Source organism: Vulpes vulpes, chromosome 1, assembly GCF_048418805.1.
Source record: "Vulpes vulpes isolate BD-2025 chromosome 1, VulVul3, whole genome shotgun sequence".
NCBI lineage: Eukaryota > Metazoa > Chordata > Mammalia > Carnivora > Canidae > Vulpes > Vulpes vulpes.
In genome coordinates this window covers 57874440-57894718 of record NC_132780.1, presented here as the reverse complement: position 1 = coordinate 57894718, position 20279 = coordinate 57874440, and the positions used below count along the sequence as shown (strand labels likewise).

Genomic DNA, 20279 nt, shown 5'->3' with positions numbered 1-20279 from the left:
TAGAAAAAGGACCTGTCAGGTGTTTTTAGGACCCTTATTGCCCAGAAAAGTTTTACAGCATGGAGTACTCTCCTTGGAGCCTAAATAAATGTCATTATGTAAAAGAAAAGGAAAGCAGACCAAAGGGGTATTAAGGGTATTCTAAAAATGTAAGTTAAACCCCAGTGACTCAATTTTTTGAGGAAGAAAAAAAAATGGTTTCTTCTACTTCTGCTCTGTACCCATGTGACACCAAAAGAGTTCCAGATGTGGGTGAAGCACCATCTGCAAAAGTGCAAGGAATTGAGCCTGTCTACATGGATCACACCAATATTGACTGTAGTAGTTAGTGGGGACCAGCTTGTGTCTGCTCCTCACCCTTGGGCCTTTAGGAAGACATCCAAACAATTAGCAAGAATGAAAATATGTGGAAACTGACCTTTCATAATTTCCTTGGCTGTGAACTCAGGCAGGTTTATAAAATACCCAACAGAGAATATGCCCTTTGATTGTTTTTTAAATGTGACTGCACTCCTCATGAGTGCAATGGTAACAATCCATCCTGGTTACATTCGGATCCTCCTCTTTTCTCATGTTGGTTCTGAGTCACCTGCTGTTGGAGCCTCTTTCTGGCTCCAGATGATCTGAATTAGCAGAACAATGGCAATCCTTCTACCACAGTTTTAGTGAGATCCTCCCTAACTTGGGGAGTTGTAAGCCAGCTCTACCAACCCCCACACCAGATACATGGTGGCTAAGAAGAACAAGCCCCAGACAGTCAAACACTCCTCCCAACACATACTCAGAACACACCTCATTTCCCTTCTGGCCTTCTCTCATGTCTTGCTCCCAACTGCTCCCAACTCAAGCTTCGTTTTCCATGTTTGGTTCTGATTCTATCCATTGGACCTGAAGATTCATCATGGTTTCTTCTAGTTACCCCTTGGTTCACTCCACAGTCTTTGGCTTGTTGTTACCATCTGGCTTTTTCTGCTCTCCATCTCAAACTCCTGGGAAGCAGCCAAGGAAATATTTCCTAACACCAATAATAACAATAAATCTGAGTTTGACTTAGATCTCCATTTCAGTGGAGGATACCTCACCATTTACATCTGCCGTGATCTTATTCTACTCTAGCTCACCCTATTCTCCAGCGCCAGAGTGAGGACCATCCTACTGAGGGGGGACCTTGGAACAAGGACACGTTAATGCTATGAACACCTCTCAGCAAACCTGTCCCTAACAAAGTCCCATTGTTGACAACAGCAAACCCAAATGAAAGGGAATTTAGGTACTATCTGCACTGAATCTCCAATCATAGACAATAATTTCTCAAAATAAGCTTTAAATATAGTTGCCCCTTAATTATGGGATAGCTCTTCTGGTGCCATTTATATTAGCTAATGTACAAATGTGGGCAATTCAGAAAACAAAGGAGACTCCTTTTCTTCATCCATCTTCTGTAAAATACTCCGTACAGTTTCATAGTTGTCCCAAATTACACACTTCCTGTTTTTTTCTTTCTTAGAAGAATTATATAAAGAAAATCCTGGGGATCTCTGGGTGGCTCAGTGGTTGAGCATCTGCCTTCAGCTCAGGGTGTGACCCTGGGGTCCCAGGATCAAGTCCCACATCAGGCTTCTTGCATGGAGCCTGCTTCTCCCTCTGCCTGTGTCTCTGCCTTTCTCTCTGTCTCTCATGAATAAGTAAATAAAATCTTTAAAAAAAAAAAAATAAAACCCTTAACTTGAGGGGAAAAAAAAAGAAAATCCTGATTTTTTTAATGAGACTTAATTTTCTTCTTCCACACCATATGTCTCCCCCAGGGCTCTCTATTCCCTATTTCATTTTATCCTCACACTAATTGTATGAAATAAGTATTTTAATTCCTATTTCTGAGAGATGTTAAATGATTTGTTTAAGGTCACACAGCTGGCCTTAAAGTGGTCAAAGCAGTATTTGAACCTTGATCTTTCTAACATCAGGGCCTTTGTTCTTACACCGTTCCACTTTTGATGAGAAAGAGAAATTCACCCTCAAAAAAGCATTCTCATAATAAAAAGAAATGAGGTATTAAACCACAAAAAGACATGAGGGCACCTCAGATGCACACAACTAAGGGATAGAAGCCAATCAGAAAAGGCTACATACTGTGTGAGTCCACCTATATGATGTTCTAGAAAAGTTAAATTATGGAGACAGTAAAAAGATCAGTGGTTGCTAGGGATGAGGGGAGGGAGGGATAAAAGGCAGAGCACAGAGGAATTTTAGGGCAGTGAAACCCTTCTGTATGAGACTAACATTGTGGGTACACGTCATTATACCCTCATCAAAAAACATACTTGAGGGGCACCCAAGTGGCGTACACTTGGTTTCATCATGGATCGTGATCTCCATGATTTCATAGTCATGAGATCCAGCCCCACATCAGGCTCTGCACTCAGTGCAGAATCTGCTTCAAATTCTCTCTCCCTCCCTCTCCCTCCAGCTCGCGCTCTCTTGCTATCTCAAATAAATAAAATCTTTTTTAAAAATTTTAAAAATAGGGGATCCCTGGGTGGCGCAGCGGTTTGGCGCCTGCCTTTGGCCCAGGGCGTGATCCTGGAGACCCGGGATCGAATCCCACATCGGGCTCCCAGTGCATGGAGCCTGCTTCTTCCTCCGCCTGTGTCTCTGCCTCTCTCTCTCTCTGTGACTATCATAAATAAATAAATAAATAAATAAATAAATAAATAAAATAAATAAAAATAAAAATTTTAAAAATATGGTTTAAAATACCAAATGTGAACCCTGATGTAAGCTCTGGACGTTGACCGATGATGATGTGTCAGTGTAGATTCAACAGTTACAACAAATGTACCACTCTGGTGTGGGATGTTGATGGTAGGAGAGCTTGTGCATGTGTGGGGACAGGGTCTGTGTAGGAACTCTATACTTTCTGCTCAGTTTTGCCATAAACCTAAAACTGCTCTAAAAAATAAAATCTGGGCACCCCCCGTGGCACAGCAGTTTAGTGCCACCTGCAGCCTAGGGCGTGATCTTAGAGACCTGGATCGACTCCCACAGTCAGGCTCTCTGCATGGTGCCTACTTCTCTGTGTCTCTGCCTCTCTCTCTCTCTCTCTCTCTCTCTGTGTGTGTCTCTATGAATAAATAAATAAATAAATCTTTAAAAAATAAATAAATAAAATAAAAAATAAAATCTATTAAATAAAGCTTTCCCCACTAAACAAACATCATAGACTTGATATTATTGCACGCCTTGCTCCAATTTCTACCTGTAGCATTTAGGATACTAAAAGGAGAACAAAAACTAGTCAAAGCTAAAGCAATAGACTCTGACTCCAGAAGAAGTAAAGATATCCACAGGCATCCTAATTCAATCTCAATTTCCCTTTCTTTCTCCTACCTGTCCTCTGTATCACCAGCCTTTCATTATTTTACCCATTTCATCCCTGCCCCTACACAACGGTTATATCCAGGAGCGTAAAAGAAAGAACAAAAACAAAACTTTTTAACAGTACTCTTAGTATTTACTGTTGCCGTGACTACTGCTTCCAAAAACTCAGTGGTGTCGAACAATCATTTATTATACTTACAAGTCTGTGGATACGGATTCAGACAGGGCACTGGGAGGATGGCTTTTGGCTGGTCCCTGATATCAGGGGCCTCAGCTGGGAAGACTCCATGACTGGGCTGGAAGCATTCTTGCTCATGTACCTAGGTGGTGATGCTGGCTATCGGAGGGAACCTCTTCCAGCCCATTGGTCACAATACATACCCGTGGAGTCTCCATTAATCTCTCCATGTGGGCTAGTTGGGCATGGCAGTGGTGTTCCAGGAAAGCCTCCCAAAATAGCAAAGGGACGTGCATGACATCTCTATGATCTAGCCTTGGAAGTCACAGAGTATCACTTCTACCAAACTCTGTAGGTCAGAGTGGCCACGAAGCTCTATCTGGGTTCAAGAGAAAGGGATACAGACCAAAGCCACCAGATGGGAGGAGTGTCAAGGTCACCCTGTAATAGCTATGGAACAGGAGATCTTGTTGCAGCCATTTTGGGTGATATACTCTATCACAGTAACTTTAGTTATAGATCACTGTACCTTAAATATTTAGGTATGTAGGGGCGCCTGGGTGCCTCAGCAGTCGAGCATCTGCCTTCCGCCCAGGGCGTGATCCTGGGATCGAGTCCCACATCAGGCTCCTTGCAGGGACCCTGCCTGTGTCTCTGCCACTGCCCCCCACCCCCTGTGTGTGTGTGTGTGTGTGTGTGTGTGTGTGTCTCATGAATTTAAAACAAAAAATCTTTAAAAAAATATTTAGGTATGTATTGCATTTTAATGTTTGCTTGGACATTGCCCCACCTCTTTATTTCTGATTGCATATTTCAAATTATAAATCCCATATTGGCAGGGACAGCCGCGTTGAGTTAATTTACACAAGCTCCACCATAGCACCTTGTACTTGACACTCAAGAGTATAATTTTATTACTAGTGCTGCAGTCGCTGATAGATTCATGCACTTAAGCGATCATTATTTTTTACATTTGTAATGTGTTGCAGAAAATCTCCACACTCACCAAAAAGACATATAGCATCTTTACTGCACAAGTGAATTTTATTACTCCAATTAGGTCTTGGTTGCTTGAGAGGAGTACATAATTTCTTCTCCAAGTGAATAGATTCTTGTAAAGCAATAATTGAATCTCACAATTGAGAGGGGGAAAAAATCACTACCCTGAAGGAACGACGATCGGTTTTCCTCCACAATTAGTCACCTTGGTTTTAATAGAGTATTAAATGGTTTATATTAGTAATCTGTGTGAGATCTTGATCGCGAATGTTGAGTTCTTTTGAAAAGTTAACTAATGAAAGCAATTGTCCCTTTTCAGTTGATTTCATAGGTGGGTTTGATTCTTATGGCTATCAAGGCCCTCAGAAGACATCTCATTTACAACTACAGCCTATGTACATGTAAGTACCCTACTTGGAGGTATTCTTCTGTGATACTAAAAGATGATTAAGTAAACGTTATCTGGCACACAGTAGATGGCATGCAGCTTTCCTCCAATTACATACTTCCAGTATTTTCTCTTCTATTAATATTGTCTTTGGGATAATTCTAATGACATTTTCTTCATAATTCTTTTTTAAATTTAATTTATTCGAAATGCCATCTCTAAAGTGACCTTTAGTCTTATATATATATAAATATCAACTACGTAGCTCGAAAGCCTTTATTAATATACTACTTATTTGAATGACCCCAAACTTGTATAATTTGAAAATATGATATAACATAGGAGGTAGTTATATGCAACTATATATAAGCTGTGTGTTCTGGCTTTTCCAGAAGAGTCTCGGTTTACACGGGTTGTCCTGGTATAGTTATTACTGGTGCCTCCTCTTCCTCTCAAAAGTATTCTCATTTGGATGATAAATGACAGGTTATACATAGTTATATATAGCATAACCCTAGTATATATAGTATAACCTTAGTTATATGTAGTGTTAAAAATTTTTTTAAACTGAGCAATTATACTCTGTATCATTTTTCTGATGTGAAAAGTGAAAATTAAGCCAGAATAGTAACACTGAAATTTATCAGACCCTTAGCTCTAGCACTCAAGAGAGCAGACATACAATCAGAGCCTGATTTTTATATCTGTGTTTAGGCAAATTCCCTTGGATAACAACTGATAACAAATTCTATATATCAGCATCAAGTGATATGCTGAATTGCAAGCGAAGATCAAAATAGAAAGTAAGATTCCAATTCATTTTGAAATGTGAGCTTCTCTCTTTGAAGATATGTGTTTGTCGTCGTTGTCCTCCACCATTGAGTCATCTTACCTTTTAGTATTGTTAATGTGTAGGATAATAAATGGATTTTTGGACTATTTCCCCTCCGAGAGATTAGAGTAATCCTTATACACCTGCCCCCGTAAGCTTCTCCTTCAATGGGAAAGGATCTATGCATCGTGCCTGCATTTTTCTTTGGAAGTATTTGGTAACTCCACTAGTAAAAAAGGACTTTATCAGGTCAGAACTCAGCCAATATTGTATGTCACTCAAGGCATCCCCTCTGCAAACAGTGCATTACACATTTTCTTTTCAGTCTCCCTGCAACCACTGCCCTGATTCAGGCATTCGTTACCTTAAATCTCCTGTTGCTTTCTGATTTTAGTACCTCTATCCCATCCTCCATGTGGCTGCCGAATTAATCCTCTCAAGGTACCATTTTGGCCATTGCCCTCCCCTGCCCCCAAACTGTGAATGAATCCTTATTACCTGCTGAACAAAGCCTGTACTCCTCACCATGCAAGCTTATTCTGCAAGCTTATTCTGATCTGGCCCCAGCGTTCTGCTGAAATATTATCTCCTCTCTTGGACCCTTAACAACTTTTGACTCCCAATCATATGCAGATGACGCTAGGAGACAATGAGCAAATGTAATAATAAGAACTGGCTTCTGTCCTCCCGAAGCTTATAGTCTATTGAAGGCAGTATTAGTCTGATATTTCACTTTATCTTTTTTTGTTTGCCAACCAAACTAGATCTCTTGCTTTCTGCAAATATGACATTTTTTTTCCAATTGTCTGTGCAGTACTCAACACCAAACATATTTTTTCCCCAAGATGAAATCCCACTATCCTTCAGATTGTATCTCAAATACATTTTTTGGAAGATTTTTAAATCTCTTTTTCCTCTGATGCTTTTTTTTCTTTTTCCTTTTGCCTCATACTACAGTTGTTTTCTATTTAGAACTTGCCTCTCCTAGCCTCCCAGGAAGATTCATTAGCTACATAAAAAATAAAATGATCTTTTAAATTCTTTACCACTCTTCTCAATATTATATTATAGACTTATGTAAAGTATTCTATTAAAAAATAATGGCAAAGCAGTAAAGAGTAGTGGTTAGGATGACCTACTGAAGGCAGAGTACTGGAGATAAAATTCCTTGTGACCTTGGACATACAATTTTATATTAGCATTATATTAACAACTTTAACTATGCTCATCAAACCTAAGTTTCCTTATCTGCAAAATAGAAATAATATAGCATATACATTTCATATAATTATTCTGAATCTATAAGCACATACGACATAAAACATGCCACATAGTAAGAGCTTAATAAACATAACTTATCATTAGTAGTGACGATGCTGTGTTAACCAATACTACTTACGAAAAGACTGTGTCAGATCAGAAATAAATATACCATTTTTCATTCCCAAAAGATTTCCTCTGTAAGCAACGTGTCATATATATAATAGCCACCCAAGCAACATGTGACAATATGTTTGTGCTTAAGATTAGACCAGAACATCGACAAAGCTTGCGATTGCTCGCATAACATTTCTTTACCGTGTAGCACTTCATTGTGTTGGTCAATAGGGATGATCAATAAATGTGACCGAGTTATAATAAATTACGTGGAACCACATACGCAGGATTAGCTATGATAATAACATGAGAATGCTAATTGAGCATCATCAAGTATATTGTTTCAGATCAGGCATTAGTAATTCTAATGTTGTCTTTAAGGAGGCGACTCTGCAGATTTAATATCCAGCATTAAATTCCTTGAGGACAAAACTTCCCATGGTCTTATTAAACAGAAGACTTTAAATGCCAAACCGAAAGTAATAAAAATATTGTTTTCTTCCTTCCTGCCTGCGAATGCTAGAAGTATGCAAGAAGTTTCAAGTCTCACAGCTCATGAAATAAGTGACGTTTAATGAAATTCAATTGAGAAATTAGAAATACTTGCCTATAACGAATCGCTAGTCAAAATACTACTCCTGTCCCTTCTACAAAACGTCCCCTGTGGGACTTCAAATACTACAACATTAAGATTTTTATTTTACAGATGAGGAAACGGGATGAAGAGAAAGGAAAACGAGGGTCACAGGACTTGTTAGCTTTGCAACCCTCAGGGATCAGCCTGCTGAGCCCTCAGTTCCCTGTTCTTTCCAAATTCTTAGACCTGTGAGTTAGCTCTGGCATTCCCTGGATTTCCTGATTTTTTATTTAGCCGCCGGACTCCCAAACAGGCCTGCATCCCTCCCGTTCTCTGTGCTCTGCTCATCGCCTCTGATTTGACAGTGCACAGCGCTGAATGAAGGGCTTTCCACCTTGGCAGCCCTCAAAACCACTCATTTGAGAGCCATTGCCTATTCAAATCCTTGTAGAACACCCCAAAGCGACTCACACATAAACCTCATCCCCCACTGAGAGGCAGGGGCCCCAACATCTCCTATGTCTTTGTCCTTTGGGGTGTAGCCTTTCCTGTCAACCTGCCATAAGTAAGTCTCATAAAATAAGAGTAATCTAACATCATGGGCCAGTTCAAGCACTTTCACGATATTCTATAGCAACTAGAAATAAAAGCTGTTCCTTAGAAGGAAAGCAAATGCTTAAAAGTAATGTGCAGTGTTAGCTGGGGGGCTTCCATCATCCCCAGTAAATTTGTGGACCGAGAGCTTCAAAAACACTGCCCTGACTTCCATTCACCGCCCTGTTTCAGCTCCTACCATCACTGAATTAGTCCTCTCTTCTTCACTTAAGTTAGGCAAATGCTCTTGGCCTATAATTCTTGAGATTATCAATCATCCATCCCTAAAGAAAAAATTTTCATTAATTTATTTCTTATACTTTGGTTAACCTCTTTGAAACAAACAACAGCTTTAACGTTGCGGCACACAAACATTCCCGTGTCCACAGGTTGTTGAACAAAGCAGGTGCTTTGACTCCCACTTACCTACGTGCCGTAGCCAGTGGAGCTCTACTCGGGGCCCCTGCAGTATAAGCTGTGAGAATATCCCATGGTGTCTTATTAGTAACATCTGAAAGCCTTGTGTTCTATTTGTCAGCCTAATTGTACGGCAATACCCACTCATTTCATTTGCCCCCAGAAATGGATTTTAAATGATCATAAGTGGCCTCTTTATCCAGGAGATTACGGACGAAAGAAAGAAAAGAAAAGAAAAGGAAAGAAAGAAAGAAAGAAAGAAAGAAAGAAAGAAAGAAAGAAAGAAAGAAAAAGAAATGGAAAGGAAAGTTGTCTCTTTTCAAACAAAACTTGGGCTTGGTCTTTTTTTTTTTTTTTTTTTTTTTAATTTTTGCTTGCTTTTGTGCTTGGAGAGGTGAGAAAAGGCGCAGAGCTCTCCCCCCCACGATTAAGAACATCTTTCCTCTCTCTCTTTCTCTCTCCCAGGTCAAAATAATACAGATGGCTTCAGTATGTCAGCTCCTGGACCTTTCAAAGAACTTGTTTCACAGTGGCCTCCTGCATTTTATGAAGAGCAAGAAGCAACTGAGTTTAAGTATATATACATATTAACAAAACAAATATAAAGCCTCCACATACACTGGGACACACACGCACACGCACACGCACACACACCCAGAGGCACATACTAATTCCACTTGGCCTCCTCTTCCTAACTGAAACAAACATGCAGGACACGCCCATCTCGGATTTCCTGAAAGTAGGCTTCTTTCTCCCAGGCCTTTGGAAAGTTCCTAAGGAGACGTGTTGGTGCCCACTGCTGGCCGTCACTAACTCCTCTGCAGCCCAGCCAGTCGGCCTCTGCGAGCTGCGAAGTCACCCAGGGCGCATTAGTTTGAGAGCCCTGTCTTCTGCACTCCATACGTCTTGGTAGCACCACGGCTATGTAGGCAATGTGATTGCAAAAACAAACGAAACATGCCATGATGACCTAGTAACCGAAGTCCGAAATGGCAGGTTGTTTGCCCTAAAGGCTATACCGTACATACTTGCCTTAACCCACCTAAGTTGTGCGCCCGAGTCTCAGTGCAGACCTCCCCAAGTCACTTCCTTTAGGCTAACACACTGCTATTAATTCCGAATGAGTTCGAGTCCGTGTGTTTCATGTCAAGAAACAAGACTGCGTAGCTCAGCAGCTCCAGTGTGTCTGTGTACAAAAACTGCCAGCTGTCCAGCAAAGTGCTTTACCATTGAACCTCCATGGTGGCCAAAAACAGACAAACAAGTGACAGTAATAACAACAACAACAATAATCGTCATCTTTATAATTCTTAAATGTGGTCTTCGGAAGGGGTTGGGTGGGACAAAGTAAAACTTATTAATCTACTAAGCTCATTAACCTACTGGAAGCAGAGAGCAGTACTGGCTTAACTCACTGATTTTATTTGTCGCACTCTAGGTGCTTTTATAAGTATCTACAGATGTCTTTTACTAACACAGAAACAGCTGTGGATTTCTATCAACAGAGGCCAACTGAATATGTATTAGCTATGTTTACTCTTTTATATCTAATTCAAATTGAAGACCCTACGTAGGTGAACCTTTTTTCCTAACTTCAGCGTACGAGATTATTTTTTGGGTGGGCGGGGGGGGGGGCGGGGAGCAATAGTTACCTTGGTGAAATATTTGAGATCTCTTTGTGGTATTTGGGGGATCTGTTGTGTGTTAGAGTGTATTTTAATCCTCCTGTATTATTGTGGCAGAAAAACTGTGCTGTTAACGTAGTTGGCAACAAGATGCCTTTGGAAACTTATAGTAGGTCAATGTGTTTATGGAATATTCTGGAATCCTAGGAAATTTTGTTCTATATATTCAAGCATTATTTGGTTTTCATTAGTGGAAAACATAATTAATTAGCTCAGGCTTGTCAGGAACTCAGAAGAGTCATGTTTTTTCTTGGATCCACCTGAGATGCTAAATCAATTTTTTTTAAAACTGATACAACATCCTTAAATGCAGTGAAATTGAGACTTGAAAAGTTATCAATTGGCATGGAGCAATGTTTTCTCTTGGTTTCTATATAGTTTCAAGTATTGGGTTAACCTACTTTGGACCTTAGCCCACCCAGATCTACATAAACCAGTCCCATTACTGTGTTTGCATGGATGTCTGTGAAATACATGCATCTACATCTGAAAACGATAAAGGAACAAAGGTGATATTGGAACATAAACTACAAAAAAAAAATGGTTCCAGCACTTGTGCTTGAATTTTCTCAGTGGCTTGTATATGTTTGTCCATACACATACATGTATAAAATCTATAATTGCAAACATGTCAGTGAAACCTCATACGATGATTTTATAGTGACATGCATGTTTAATGTATGAGAAAAATACTTACCAATGTATTGTCCTCTGACTCTTAAAATATAAATACTATACATGCCAGAAACTGCTCTAATGTGACTATTAATGTGACTATTAAAATGAGGTTTCACTGTACATTCATGCACCTAGAGGTTCCACCTTCTAGGACATGTATATGGATAGAGATTTAAACGCACAGAGAACAAGCCCTCATATTCCTGCTTTAAGTTGTAGCCAAGCTACCACCTAATCACTACTATCATCGCCACCAAAATTTTCAAAAACAGTTGTTGACTACTAAAAAGTAATCAGTGGACAGGTCTTTTTTTGGGAGCAGTGAGCACAGTAGTGTGATTATATCTGGAAAAACATCTAAGTTGTACAGCTGAATCCTCCTCAAAATTCGGTGAAGAATGCTATTTTTCTAGGCTGAGCTTTTGTTATAAACCTAATATTCGGAAGGCAAGAGTTACAATCCTGATGTGTCCTTTTTTTTTTTTTTTTTGAGTTTGTTAATTCTGAATGTATTTTTAACAGAGTGATTTTTTTGACTTACTAGTGTAATTTGCATTTTAAAAATAAATGGAAAAACAATTAAGTTTCTGAGCCATCCCTGAAAGCCCCTGCTCCTTCTCACAGGGTATTTGATTGTGTCATTGACAGGGAAACCCTATTAAATTTACATGAAGGCGACGCTGGTGTTCTGTGCCACGTAGGGATGGATGTGTCAGCAGTAAAAAGAAATTGCCAGGTCACGGCACCATTTTAGCTAAGTCATAGGTAGCACGTACTTTCATTATCTCTTAACACTAAGGGTTCTTTTACGAGACTGCCTGGAATAGACGTGATGTCATTTAGATGACTTCCCTCCCCCCCCCCCACTTTCAACCTAGAATTTAGAGTTAAGCATCCAGCCAATAGCTAGAGGTGTGAGGGTACTATATTAAAAACCTTTGCTTAACATAGGTAAGGTTTTTCATTTTTTAAAGGCCAAATTATTTAAAATAAAATAATTTAAAAGACTCATTTATTCATTATTCCTTTGACGACACAGTCTTTGACAACACTCTAAGTGAAGCATGTTGGGGGTAGGGGGTGAGTAGGGAAGATTAACCCCCCGCATTTGTGATTGCACAACTGTAATTTCAGCTGAGGTTCACTGTATGGATGAAAGAGATAGAAAGTAGCTTAAACTGCCCCTGGCTTGGGCTATCTCAGGCTTGAGCTGCTGTTGGGGTTCCTCTCCCTGCACACAGACACACAACATCCCCTCGAACCCCAAATGCAGAAATCGATTAAAGACAAAATAAGGCCTGGAGGCGGCATTCGAAGAAGGTGAAGATCAACTTGTAGTATTTGCCTTCTTGGCCACACGGTAAGTCTTGGAAATGATCAGGCCTGTTTCTACTTTTGTTCCCCGTGCAAAAGGTACGTTGACTGGTTCATCGTGGATGACTATCAGAATGTGGCTTCACACTGTGAGATCCAAGGCGCACAATACCTCGGTTGCAGTGAAAGAGATAAAATGTTACTAAGGCAACTATTTAGGTCCCCTAGAGAAAAGATTCTGGCCTCTGGAGCTCTCAAATCGGGTGTGCATTTGGTTAAATAATAAATGTTTTTTTGTTGTTGGTACCAAGATTCTCCTTTGGTAACTATTAATATCATAATCTCTAATACAGTGAAGGAAACAGCCAGCATTCCATTGTACTATAACGAGTGGGCCGTCAACTCATACATACAAACTCATTTTAAGTAGGTCACATCGCAGAACAAACTTTTGAGATCCAAACCCATTTATTATAGAGACAGTATACTAAGGTCCACAGAGACCAAGAAATTACTCGAGATTACCATTTATCTTGAAAATGCAAATAACTCACCATCCTACACCAAATTCTGGTATGTGTACTCTGGTCAGAATAGAATAAATCAAATCCCAGATGATGGGGATTTGTCAACTGACCCTGGACTGCTAAATCAGCATGAACCCCGATAAGGAAGACCCCAAGACAGTATAAGGTCATGAAATGTGTCTGGATTATTATGTATTAGGTTCAATATAGCCTCAATGTGAAGTTTTATTTTTTTAAGATTTTATTTATTTATTCATGAGAGACACAGAGAGAGAGGCAGAGACACAGGCAGAAGGAGAAGCAGGCTCCCTGTGGGGAGCCCAACGCGGAACTTGATCCCAGGACCCCGGGATCACGCCCTGAGCCAAAGGAGATGCTCAACCACCGAGCCACCCAAACATCCCTGAAATATGTTTAAATATGTTTATTATCTTACAACTCTTTTAAAGACCAATAACTCGTACCCGTATATAAACCTAGTCAACCAGTTAACATTTGATTTCAGGGTTAGAAGTTTTCCTGTTACTTCTTTCGTAATACATTTATGAAGAGTTGGTATTAGAGAGATTGGGATTACTTAAACAGTTCTGTCACAAAAATACTTACTGTGATTGTCAGGATAATCTTCCCTCAGGCATTTTATCTGTCTTTGGTAGAATTTCAGCCCTCAACACTCATACTCAGAAAGCTTTGGTATCAAGATCTTTACATTGTAAAAAATGAAGGCCCAGTTATCCTCATCACAGGTGAATCTTTGCTTAGGATGCATATTCAATCCTCTTTTCATTTTATTACATCTTCCTTCCACCCACTCCCGAGACAGGAAAGAACAAAATCTGTGATTGATATATTATGTCCAATTTAAAACATGCTAGTATCTTGAAACAATCACTTTGGGTAACAGAGCAAAATCTCAAAGACATTTACGTACTCTCTCCTTTTTAATTCAACAAAAACTTGGAAGGGATCATTCATTCCAAGGGTCTCATTTACCACTGAAACCTTCACAGGTATCATGAGTTACGCCTTCCAGTGACAACAAAGAAAATGAAGGGGAATTTGTCTGAAAAAGGGATCAAGACACATCTTTTTATATGTTTTGGAATTATAACGAAGATTATTTTTTTAAATCCTCACACACGGAGTTGAGAAGCAAACGAGCCTAAAATTTTAATAGGTATTGAAGGTTTATTTCTATAAGATAAATTCAAGGAAGGAAAAAAAATCCTTTTATAAGCCACATGTTGATGCTCTGACACAGTCCAAACTTTAATTAAAATGAATGTAAGGCTCCTATATAATGAGAGCACAGGATTGTGGCACCTTAATAATAAAACAGTTCTATTTTTTAACCTCTCATTCTACCCTCGTACGAATTTAAGCCATAACAGCAATAGAATAAAACAACTCCCCAAAAAAGATTGCAAATTGATGCTGTCACCCCAAGGATGATGGATTGATTCAATTAATCAGTAAGTCTTTTCTAAGAGTCCTTCAGGGAGTTATTTACCAGAGGCATACCCTGTTTATTCCCCTCCCATGTGCCTGTCATTTTTCTTCATTATTCTTCTAGTTTTACTCATTATATCCTTTGGGGATATGTGGATCCCCACGTGCAGAGAGGTTTTGCACACTGCTGTCTAGACATAAATCTTCTGAGCCTTAAACTAGAGGCCACCAGAACACCGGAGCCTCTTGTCATTGTTATCTCAGGCTGACCAAGGCTCTCAGGCCCGAGTCAAGCAAACAGACAATGAGTTACAAATGATAGGTCACCGACAACTTATTAAATCGAGTAAAGACTATGAAAAATCCTGTGTTGGCAAAGATGTAACAACTCTGTGCAGCAGGCACCCATGGACCTAGTCTTCCCATCTGCAAAAGATAGGACACAGGCTGAGCATTGAGAGGCTGGGGCCTGTGCTAATAACTCATGGAAAAGCAAACTGTATTCAGGGTTTGTGTTGTTTTGAGTGCTGAAAGGCAACTATCCTCAGACATGAAACATTTCTATTTCTGATGAGCCAAATATCTGTCTACATCTTGCCATCAGGGGTGGATACACAGTTTTATGAGACCCAGTGAAAAAAAAAAACAAAAATGTGAAACCCTTGTTCAAAGAGTAGGGAAAAAAGTGCTACTAAAAGTACTAAGATAGGGTCGCCCGGGTGGCTCAGTAGGTTAAGCATCTGCCCTTGGCTTGGGTCATAAGCCCAACCCCTCATCGGGCTCCCTGCTCAGTGGGGAGTTGCTTCTCCCTCTGCCTCTGCTCTCCCCCACCAACTTGTGCTTTCTCTCTCTAAAATAAATAAATAAAATCTTTAAAAAAATAAAGTAAAGGTACTAAAATATAATGAATTTTCCTTGGGGAGCCTGGGTGGCTCAGTCAGTTAAGCATTGAACTCTTGATCTCACCTCAGGTCTTGATCTCAGGGTTGTGATTTCAAGCCCCCTAAAATAAAATAAAGATTTTTTTTTCATTTATTTCTGTATGTATTTATTTATTTTTTAAGATTTTATTTTTTGTTTTAGTTTTTATTTTTTTAATCTCTACACACTATGTGATGCTTGAACTCATAACCCCGAGATCAAGAGCCACATGTTCTCCCAACTGAGCCAGCCAGGTGCCCAAAGATTTTCTCCTATAAACGTATTTTATTACTTATAAAACATAAAAAGGGTGAATAATAACACATAAATAACAAAACAAAATACACATAATAAAAAAATATTTTGGCATCATCATTTTAAATAATACAATGAATAGAAAATTAATGGGACATCTTGATTGATCATAGGATGTGTGACCCATCTTTCTACAATTTAATATTAAGTCACCAAAATGTATACTTTCAACTGATTAATTTTCAATCAATATAAATGAATGTGATAACCAGTCACTCTTGGCAGATGCATCACAACTTTTGATGATTTTTATAAAGTTGTAATTTTTTATAATTTTTAGTCTTGAGAAAAATCTTCCTGCTGTTTCTACTTTACTAGAACCATGAAGACTATTTTACAAACAGTGACAGCATTGAGATAAATTTCTAATAGGTTACTCTTAAATAGAAATTTCAGTCATTTGAGTTAACGGTTCACAGAACAATTTTTCAAAAAAGATTTAACCTCACAAAAAGTCACTCTAGTGTAAGTCTGAATCTAATTTTAAAGAAAAAATATACAGTAACATCTTAGCGTTTTCTCCGTTTCCTGTAACTTGTTCAAGAAGCTGAAAATGGCTTCATGTACTTGAAAACACCCACTTAAGGAATCTATTGCTATATATTCAATTATAAGGAAAATAATTTTAAAATTATTTCTCATTAATAATTTGTTCATCTGAAGCATCATATGAAAATTGATGTGTCCACTACTAAGGCTACAATCTTTACTTTTTATGTGTAAGCCTGTGGATTTATTGTACAGTGTTACAGCAGTTCTCAAAACCAGGGACTCCAAACTCTTAGAGTAATTCCAATAACTCTGTGATAGATATGTTTTATTTAATGTCGATGTGCATACTTTCATCTTATAATAATTTACTGACAACGTTTGCTGCCTGACAACCAGCAGTCGTGGTCCAGCGTGGAGCCACAGTTAACATTTGTGCAGAAGCTGCAGGGGCAAGCGCTCTTGGGGAATTAATAGGTAAGCTGGCATCCCCCAGTTCCCAGGGCTGCCCGGGGCCCCAGCTTTCCCTCAGGGGTAGAGCTGCCACTGTCACCACTGCCAGTCCTGTCCCAGGTCACTCCCCAGTCCAGCGGCATCTTCGACTGCCCTGAGGCAGGCCAGACCAATTGCTCTGCAAGCTGCACAATGTGCCCAAGGGCCTGAGCCAGTGCCCTCCAGTCCTGCTGCTAGATCACAAGCATTCATGCAAGCTGTCACCCCAGGCCATCTTGTCTGCTCACCACATGCTCAAGAAAAATATATTAAGAATTTCATGAAGAGGAGAGTGGAACGTTAAACTAAGTACCAGACTCCTCTGAGCGTGGGGACCCCGTGCAATGAAACATGTCACATGCCCACCCAGCCATAACGCTAGGTGGCCCTGCTTGCTACAGAAGCCAAGAGGAAAAACGTCTGCATCCTCCCCCACTTCAAACTTACACCCGTTTTGTTACTGGAACAAATGAAGCTAGGATATTTCATTTATTATTAAAAATAGTCCTGAAGTGTTTTTACTGAGAATGAAAAGATAAGATTTCAAGAAGAAGAAGAAGAAGAAGAAGAAGAAGAAGAAGAAGAAGAAGAAGAAAGAAGAAGAAGAAGAAGAAAACACCAAAAAGGAGAGATCAGATGCCTTAGACACCAAGGCTGTTGAGTATTTTCACACTTTCCAATGAATTGAATCAAACATCTAGTTATATCGCATAATTGGTCAGGTTTTTATTACTCATCTCATTACAGGAGTTTTATCGTGATCATTGAAATCCATTATGGTGCATGGGCACTAGCGCTTCATGGCTGTAATTCAATCTGATTCTGCAAGTTTAAGAATAAATTTCAAGAATAACAACAAAAGTTGCTGTTAAATCCTTCCCACCAAAACTCAGAAGTAGGAATTGTTGAGGTTAGTATAGCTCCAATACATTTAAAATAAGATAGATATATTGTTGGAATGCATGCAGAAACCAAAAATAGGAGCACCTGGGAGGCTCAGATAAACACCCTCGGTTTCAGCTCAGGTCATGATCTCATGCGTCCTGCCTGGGACTCTGGATTACTGGGGAGTCAGTTTAAGATTCTCCCCCTCTGCCCCTCCCGCCACTCACATGCTTGCATGCTCTTTCTCTCTCTCAAATAAATAAATCTTTTTTAAAAAAAAACTGAAAAGATAACTAATTATAACGCATTGTGAATCAAGGCACCATGTGCCAAAAGAGTACATTGAAAGACTATATTTTATGTAATTAAGAGATTTTTATTCCTTCATGTTTCTCTATGAAGGCCTATCTTGGAAGCACTACAGTAGGAGAATCCGCTCCCTTACTCCTTTTTCTATTTTTCAACATTCATGTAAGATGATATTAGAGGTATAAGGGCCACTCAGCACTCTACATGGTCAGAGCATCTAAGTGACAGATCCAAATCTCAAACACAATCTGTCTGCAGAGCCCACGGTTCTAACGTCTACTAAAAATCTCCGGAGAACAGGACACAGATGTGAATAGCTATGTTCCCTTTAATATCAAAGAAGACCTGTCTCAAATTATAGACATTCTTACCCACTCACCCACAAGATATGTAGTCCTGACTTTATTCGAATGACTTCCTTCCTTCCATCCACCACACCTCTCCAGACACTTTCCATTTGAGATAGGACATGAGGTTTCTTAACAATTAAGGCTGTTTGGCAGAGGGTGGACATCAGAGGAAAATTCTGGAATTATTCCTCTCTCAGGGGCACCGTGGCTTAAATATGGCGCATGTGAGCCCTTATGACCACAGGCCCTCTCTCGCCAACTATCATCCCTGTCTGTACAGAGAGAAATAAAAGCACAGTAAATCTTGGTAAACATGGTCAACTCTGAAGGAAAACAAGACACTTGTAATATATTGTGTTTATAAATTCCCTTCTCCATAAGTCCCACTTTGGTTGTGCTTGACATTTAAAATTGAAACTCACAGAGAAGTGCTGAGCTAGAGTGAAAAGAGATATGGATGGGCAGTAAACCAGCACTTGCTAAGTATTTGTTGCCAGTGTCATTCATTTTTACAGACAGAATTTAATATCACTACAAAAAGTCACATCTTTCTAAAGGACGATTTATATTAAAAGGCTAAACAAAAACTGAAGCGAGTTCCACCATTCACGCCAAGCATAATGGTCTTCCCTCATCCCTAGTCTCATCGAATGTCTATTGGCAATTTCTCCTTCTTAAATAGTGTACAGTTACAGCTAAAAGCCAGGTATGTGAACAAAAAGGAAAAAAAAAGTATTTTCAAAAAAAAAAAAACACCTTACTTACTGATTCATCGTTTCTTACATTTTTGTCCATAAAAGTCAACAACATTTTATATGTATCATTGATTGTTAGTGGGTGATCACAAATTTTCTTCAGTCTTGTTTCGGGGGACAATTTCTATTTGTATTAAAGGAGATGGAAATACATGCAATTGTTATGACCCTCAAATTTTAATTCTAGCTATAAATCCTTGTATTAGTTTCCTGTTGCTGTGGTAGCAAGTTAGGACAGCTCAGTAATTTAAAACAACACAAATTTATTAAGATACCCCTCTGGAGATCAGAAGTCCTAAATGGGTTTCATGGTGCTAAAATCAAGGTGTCAGCAGGATTTTGTTCCTCATGGAGGCTCAAGAAAAGAAGCCATTTCTTTCCCTTTTCCAAATTCTAAGAGCTGCCTGCATTCTTTGGCTAGCATCCCTTTTGTCCATCTTCAAAGTCAGAAGTGCAGCATCTTCGTCTCTCCCCTAACTCTCTGACCTCTGATTTCATCATCACACCTCTCTGACACTGACCCACCTGCCTCCCCCTTATAATGACCCTTTTTTTAAATTATTTTTTATAATGACCTTTTTGATTATATTGGATAACCCAGGATAATCTTCCCATCTCTAAACTCCTCGTCACATCTGTGAAAGGGACAACAAAAGTCCCTTTGTTATATGAGGTAACATATTTGTTGGCATGAAGGGATGTAAGTCTTTGGAGGGCCATTGCTCCACCAACCGTAATCATCTAAGTCTCTACCTAGGTAGTCCCTACACACCCAGGTGAAAGATGTTCTTGCTGAGGGTCCGCATTTCTAATGGCCGATATAGACTATGTAGGATATTTTTAAAATCTCAAAAGAATTCACAGAACTACTTAAATAAGCTCAAATCCTCTGCTTCCTGGGAATAAGAGTTAGAATCCTGGAATTGTAAGGTGGGACAGAAGATGAACTCATCATCTCCTTTTGTAACACACGAGATTGTTGCGTTTCAGGTTCGTGACACCCAAGTGGAAGAGCTCAGTGAAACTTTCAGAGCATATGACACAGCTATTTCCACTATTGGTGTTGCTGCTAATAATTTGTAAAATTCAACTCAGTTTTAATAAATCACTGCTAAAGACCAACTGTGACTGAAAAATAAAAAGAAAGTCGCTAGAGGGGCTTAGCTGCTATCTATCTACTTGTGAAATTTTTGCAGGAGGGTCCTATAATATTGTAGAGCTCATTCATTTGGATTCACATCAACTTAAGAAACTATGCCTTTTTTAAAAAAAAAGATTTTATTTATTTATTCATGAGAGACACATACAGAGAGAGGCAGAGACCTAGGCAGAGGGAGAAGCAGGCTCCATGCAGGGAGTCCGACATGGGA

At 39.3% G+C, this 20279-nt stretch overlaps 1 protein-coding gene across 5 annotated transcripts in view; it reads left to right on the top strand.

Annotated features, from left to right (window-relative positions):
• Nucleotides 1–11686, top strand: part of NKAIN2 (sodium/potassium transporting ATPase interacting 2) — a 953766-nt gene extending 942080 nt beyond the window's left edge. For 3 of the 5 annotated variants that reach the window (XM_026013431.2, XM_072765070.1, XM_072765071.1), the window contains 2 exons: nucleotides 4875–4956; nucleotides 9206–11686. In XM_026013431.2, coding sequence (XP_025869216.1) covers nucleotides 4875–4956; nucleotides 9206–9215 — 92 coding nt within the window. In that variant the 3' untranslated portion in view covers nucleotides 9216–11686. Of the gene's footprint in view, nucleotides 1–4874; nucleotides 4957–5657; nucleotides 5747–9205 lie in introns of all 5 variants that reach the window. The other 2 variants (XM_026013429.2, XM_072765069.1) reach the window with 1 other exon arrangement.
• The last annotated feature ends 8593 nt before the right edge of the window (nucleotides 11687–20279 follow it).